Source organism: Halyomorpha halys, unplaced genomic scaffold (genome assembly GCF_000696795.3).
Source record: "Halyomorpha halys isolate HHAL.00 unplaced genomic scaffold, Hhal_1.1 Scaffold543.1, whole genome shotgun sequence".
NCBI classification, from domain to species: domain Eukaryota; kingdom Metazoa; phylum Arthropoda; class Insecta; order Hemiptera; family Pentatomidae; genus Halyomorpha; species Halyomorpha halys.
The window spans coordinates 116639-123525 of NW_027114701.1; the positions used below are offsets into that span (position 1 = coordinate 116639).

General features: G+C 31.2%; 1 protein-coding gene across 2 annotated transcripts in view; it reads right to left on the minus strand.

The window, feature by feature from the left end:
* Positions 1–2465: 2465 nt before the first annotated feature.
* The window catches only part of LOC106684102 (retina and anterior neural fold homeobox protein 2), a 227257-nt gene continuing 222835 nt past the window's right edge, over positions 2466–6887 (minus strand). For both annotated transcript variants that reach the window (XM_067051857.1, XM_067051856.1), the window contains one exon: positions 2466–3117. In XM_067051857.1, the coding sequence (XP_066907958.1) occupies positions 2785–3117 (333 nt within the window). In that variant the 3' untranslated portion in view covers positions 2466–2784. The remainder of the gene's footprint in view (positions 3118–6887) is intronic.

The window sequence follows — 6887 nt, forward strand, 5'->3', positions numbered from 1 at the left end:
TATATTAGCTCTATTTTTTTCATTTTACTAATAATTACATGGAATGGCAAATTACACCTAAGGCTTGGATCTAGCAATTCGAATTTACTTTTAGTTATATTGAATATATCATTTAGTTTTATCTAGATGCCCAAATTACAGAAACATTAGTTATATAGTTATTGATATTAGATACTTTTTTTTTTTTTTATAATCTTCAAATAATTGCGTAGTTTTATACAACTTCATACTTTCATAGGAATTATTTATCTTCTTCTTTTTTTGTTGTCATAAATAATTACGAAAGTTACAAAGATTGCATCAGAGGAGTGTGATGGTAATTGTTATGCCATACATCCTGCCCCGTTGTAAACAGGAAAACTAATAGCTTTATTAATAAGCCACTTAAGAGAACTTACTGATTTTCCGTCTTGACCTATCCTCATCTCCCCTGGTACAATCTCACCTCATTTTACAGCATTTAATTGTTATCATTTGCCTTAAATGACTAGTGATTGTTTATTCAAATGTTCCTTCTTTTTCCTTTGTTAATATTATAATAATACCTGTGACGCCCACATAATTTTTCATTGAATGCAAATCATACTTAACATAGTCTTATCCTAGTTGTACCATCATATCTCAGCTATTATGTTTTGATTTTTTAATACATAAGATCCTCACTCAAACATCTACTCTGCTCACCAGAAGTGTCACTCAAATACTAATATACAAAGCAATACTCTGACTCTGATTACTAGACGGTGCACTCCACGGCACTCCCAACAGCCTCTTTAAAGTCCCTTCAACGATATCAAAACAACATTGTACAAAGGATTTGTAGAGTCACATCACTAGAGAGACGTAACGAGACTCATGAACTACAACTAGAAACAGTACAACAGAACATCACGCAAAGACATACAAGCGCGCAAAATGTTTTGATAACATCCCCACTTCCGTTAATACTTTATTGCGCTCACTCACCCCATCCCCGTTTCTTGTGAGGTGGCAGGGTAGGAAGGCTCAACCCTGTTAACATCACCCTTTAACCTCTCCTTATATCCCCTCTTCCTTAACTCGGACCACCAGTCAGGAACCGCTGGTTTAATTAAGAAGAGGGAATGGCATACAAAACAAAGAGACACCTACCACCTATCACTTCTACGTTATTTTACCTTCTACAAAAAATCCTATCTATAATAATATCAAGGCTATCTATTTAATTTTCTATTTGTTGTTTCTATTTCTAATTGATTAAAAAATATATAGGATGAAAAAATACAGAATGATTTTTATGTTATAAACATTTTCTCTATCCATTGAAGAAGTTTAATTATGTGAATTAAGTAGTTTCTTATTAGAAGGCAATTAATGTAATTTTCTGTTTTTGCTTACTGTGTGATTAAATTGTCTTTTTACTTCAATATTTTATTTGTATCTATTGAAGATCAATAAAGGACTCCTTTTGACGTTTCGAACGGTCTATTCATCTTGAGGGGCTAATTCTTGTTCCATTATTGTATCTTATATATTTTTCATTAATCTGTAAGTCGCTTATTGTCTTATTTCTAATTAAAATGCAGTTACAAGTTTTTTTTTTTAAATCTTTATTATTTAAAAAAAAATGCATTCAAACAAAAAAATCCTCATACTTTTTCTCCTTTCTGGATGATTAAATAGCCTTTTTTTCCCATCCCTCTAAAATATAAAAAACAAAATAATTAGTGAATGCTTTATTATGTGAAAAAGGAATAAATCATATTGGGTATTACCTTTTACTACCTTTGGTATTTTAAGGTTATCTGTAGTGTTTATTAATTATTGTGAAATGGCCTTTAAAAATAGGACCATTTAGAATGGCCATTTCACAAATAACAAATAAACATTACAGATAACCTTAAAATACCAAAGGTAGTAAAAGGTAATACACAATACGATTTATTCCTTTTTCACATAATAAAGCATTCACTAATTAATTGTTTTTCTGTTTTAGAGGGATCAGAAAAAAAGCTATTTAATCATTCAGAAAGGAGAAAAAGTATGAGGATTTTTTTGTTTTTTGGCAGACATTCATTAGAAAATTTTGTTTACTTGTTTAACATGCAATATAAAAGAAACTCTGTATTATTTTCAAATGATATAGTGTTTTTATTTGATTATCTATATTGGATTATTGACGTGAGATGAAGATATACATTTTCATTGACGATGAATGCTAGAGTGGTTCTAAATTTATTTTCAAGTTATTAACTCTTACTCTTGTAATTCTTAAAGCTTTGTTTGTCTTCTTAAGCTGCTTATAAATACCTAATACCTTATAAATAATGTTTTTTTATTGTGTGCTTGTGAAAATTGTATTTTGTAAATTATGTTGCTATGCGAGTTTGTTTGTTAAAAACAACAAATATTTATTCCTCAAATCTTCTAACAATTACTTTTGAAGAGGGATCTTCATCGTTAAGGATGGAAAAACAAAAACAAAATAGTTCCAACAAATATATTATATTATAAAACTTAAACAAATTACATTGTCAATTAAGGGACGGAGTGTTATTTTTTACAATTGTAAAATCCATTTTCTATCGCGAATAAATTACAATCTTATTATATACTTCATATCGCAAAACGTGCCTGAGGCCACACATTTCTCATCTAATTAATAAATACAATGTGTTTATAAATTTTTATTTTTTTAAACATTTTTTTTCGAATGCTTTAATTTTTTTTTTAAATACAAAGTCATCTATTTACAGAAGTTCGATATATACAGAGCTATTTACAGTGGCCGATACAGTAAGAGGGCTAGCTGACGAGATCGGAGCCTCCCAGTAACTCCATGTGCTCCCTGGCCTTGAGGCGGAGCGCGGCGATGCTGTGGGAGCGCATGTCCAGCTCGGGCTCTGGTTTGGGGCGGCTGACCAGGAGCCCTGGTGGGAAGGGCGGGCCGGGGAACAGGGGCAGCAGCGGAGGCCGGTGGAGGAACACCGGGGGCCGCCACTCTGGGGGCTTCCTCAGGCCCAAGAAGGGGTTCGGCAGCGAGGGAGCCATTGGAGGCGGGTAGGGCGAGTAGGGGTGGCCCTGCGGTCCAACCTTCTCCTGCTTCCTCCACTTCGCTCTGCGGTTCTGGAACCACACCTGCAACATAATAAGACAGCTTTAGCACATCATTTGAAATCTGAGAGTATGTATAGTACCTTATTAATATGGTATAATATAATGATAGATTAAATATTTAGATTTTATAATATTTTTATAGATCATAAAAATCGGCGATTATATGACTTTGTAGGCAATATAAATGCAAAATAAGCATCCATATGTAATCAAACACAATAATAGTAATAATAAATATCATTCAATCATATAAATGTCGTCTTTGCTTTAAAACACATGAATCTAAACAGCATCTATGTGGAATGTGTGTGAAACATTGGTAAGGACTTACAACTTGAAAGGCAGAATATTGTGACCGAAATGTACCACAAATGTTTATGCAGAACCTTATGACTACTGGTGAATGATGAGGTGCCTTACTAACGATGTACTCCAGAAAAACATTTGGAAAATTGCAACATAACCGCCGAGTATTGCTTAACCTCCTGGACATTTAGTTCGGGCATTTCGTAAAAGAAATAAAATGGTTAGAATCATTGATGCAGCACGCCGAAGTGACACTAATCTATTGACTAGTAGGTCAGAAAGAAATAGAAAATTCCAGGAGTTTGCCTTTGAATTCTTCATGTTACCTGAAAAAAGTAATTGTGGCAACAAATACTTTTATCTTGGAACAGATAGTTGATTTTAAAAACCACAAAGCAAGTTAAAATTGACTCAAAAGGCATTTCTGCTTGAATAAGATCTGGATTATAAGGAAATTTGTAAGTAAGTAAAATTGTCTAAACTCCCTTATTTATCTGTGACTGTAGTCATGTCTGAGACAAATAAATAGTAGTTAGTAATAATAATTTTTTTTTTTTTTTTTTTTTTTTCTTTTTTCCGATCCCTCTAAAACAGAAATAAAAAGTGAGTTAGTAGTGCATTACTAGTAATAATAATAATTTAGTTGTTATAATAAATATGCTACATAATATATTTCACATATTTCATTACTGCTATATTGTACAGTGTAAGTGTCTTAATTACGGCCACCGGAGTTTATTTTGGTTTCGCTTTATTGTTTGCAATTAATGTAAATTATACAGAAGAAGAATCAGATATTTATATAACAATTAAGAAAGCAAGGATTTAAAATTTTCATGATTACAATGCTTCTTACTATATCTTTCATACATAGGAAAGTTAACGTAAATAAAATTAAGATGTTTAACAAAATTAGGATTCCAGCTCTGATCAAGTCATCGATGGTTTCCATTATAATCATCGCTCTAGCGTTTGCCAGATGATATAGAGAGAGCGGAGAGCGTAGAGCAGCTGATTTAGTAGCAAGGTAACAACATCCGGCTGGCGCCTACCTGCCCCTCCCTACTCTTATCATAAGTCATCACTGTCTCATCAAGGGAGCACTGGATAATGTTTCTTATTTGTCTGCTCTGTAGCAGGTACTCTTTATGAACTGTTAAACCATGTTTAAAATGAAACCATTCCTATCAAAATGAATCATCAAGCACAAAGCATATGATTCACATCGATCGGAAATTTTTAAAGTATCTATTGTTCTGCCCAAGGAATATTTGAGATTTACCTTGATCTTCGACAACCAATTCATTATCAGTACCTTTTTTTTTTTTTTTTTTTTTTTTTTTTTTTTTTTTTTTTTTTTTTTTTTATCAGTACCTCGTTTTGTTCTACCATATATTTTCCACGAATAAACTTCCCTTGGTAATTATTTTTTTAATATCCATACCATCTCAGGTATGTTTTCTCAATATCTTCCAGAATATTGTTCTCATTGGTAATATACTTTTATTTATGTATTAAATAATTTATAGAATTTTTCGAATTATAGAATAATTATAATAATTTAATTTATCTGTGTAATAATATTTCATTGAGAATTATTATTATCATTTCTGGATGGAATATATAAGTTCCATCTTCTCAGCGTTAATAACCTAATCTGTATATATTTGTTTTTCAAATTTCCGAATATGTAATCAAACTCTTCTGTATCATGGATAACGATGGCTTAGTCGTTCGCAAATGTCTTATAGTTAAAACCTTGAATACTACCTATAAATTATCTTAAGTAGCTTTATAAAGTTGTTTTTTTAAGTACATTAAGAAACTGCATATTTTTGTTGATTTATTTAGCACTTCGCATAGATTTTATCTAATTATAGTGAAGTTTATACTTTTTTATTTGTTTTATCATAAAGCGTGTATCTATATTCTTAGCTCAAATCATTTCTCTGTTCAAGATTTAGTGTACTGAAACTCATTCAATCGTATGAAATATAGCACCTTTACTATTTTGGGTAGTTAATTTTTTTTTTACTTTTATTTAAGTATATATTCGTTTCGTTATATTCGAAATTTCGTTACATGTTTCTTTTCAGTAATATTAGAATTATGAATGGAAGAAAATATGAATGAAAGAGACTGGTAGAGCCCAAAAACTGGAAGACAGTAATAAGCACACGGTTAGGTCGGAAGTGCGACATTAGGAGGCGGGCAGGGCCAAATTAGAGAGCGCTGCCACGCACTACTAACAACTGGGGGCTTCTACAGTACTCAGCTAATGTTATTGTGTTGGTGGGGGGAAAGTTCTTTGTGCCTGCTAAATAAAGTTCAATAAATGGCTGTACAACTGGAACTAATGACTAAAAACTGATTTACATCGAATGGTGAGGAGGTGGTTTACTAATTATATATCTACCAAAATTTGGTTGACAATACCATAAAATAAGGAATAGATTTGCAGTCATAATTCTGTGACTGGAGAGAAACCTTCTTTAGAAGTCAAAGGTAGTCTCTTCAAATTAAGTTAAGGGGTTGAAAATTCGCTTATGAATTGAGTTGATAGAGAAATGCCTTTTGGGGTTTTAACTTTTTTATCTATCACATCTATTAACTCTTTTATTTTTTTCACATTTTTTCCATACCTCAAAAGGGCCTCCAAACAGATTTAGAGAGTTGAATATGAATTATTGTTTAAAAGTTGTTTCAGAGATCTCCATTTATTTCTCTTACCTTTCGCCATTTTTCCTCGGTTTGTATTTTTTAATGGATTAGTAAAATTTTTAACAATTTAATTAATTTTCATACAATAAAATATGTCATGGAGTTCTCCCGCTCCTTACCCTTTTCTTCTTTTCATTAAAATTTAAGACTCATCAATAACTACATGAATACGATAATAGTTGAATAAAATTTATTAGCTAAAGTATACCTATGAGTTGTTCATAATAGATAATAAATTATTTTGGTGAAAAAGTATTTCCTTAATGGAATAACAAGAAAATAAGAAGATTACAGATAATATGTACATGAGGACGTATTGAAAGAAAATGTATTACGAGAAGATAAGAAAAAAATACAATATGAGATTATAGTAATATTAATATCATGAAGGGGAAAATAAAAATAAAATAATATACTGGAAGATTGTTGATTGACCGCGAGTCTAGATGAATGGAATATGGTCCGGGTGCGGTAAAAAAAAAAACTCAAATAGTAAATGATTATACTATTTTTATTGAGCCAACGTTTCGCCCCACGTTAACTCATCAATAACTACATGAATACGATAGAATAGTTGAGTAAAATTTATTAGCTAAAGTATATCTATGAGTTGTTCAGAATAGATAATAAATTATTTTGTGGAAAAAGTATTTCCTTAATGGAAGTACAGAATAACAAGAAAATAAGAAGATTACAGATAATATGAACATGAGACTTATTGAAAGAAAATGTATTACGAGAAGATAAGAAAAAAAACAATATGA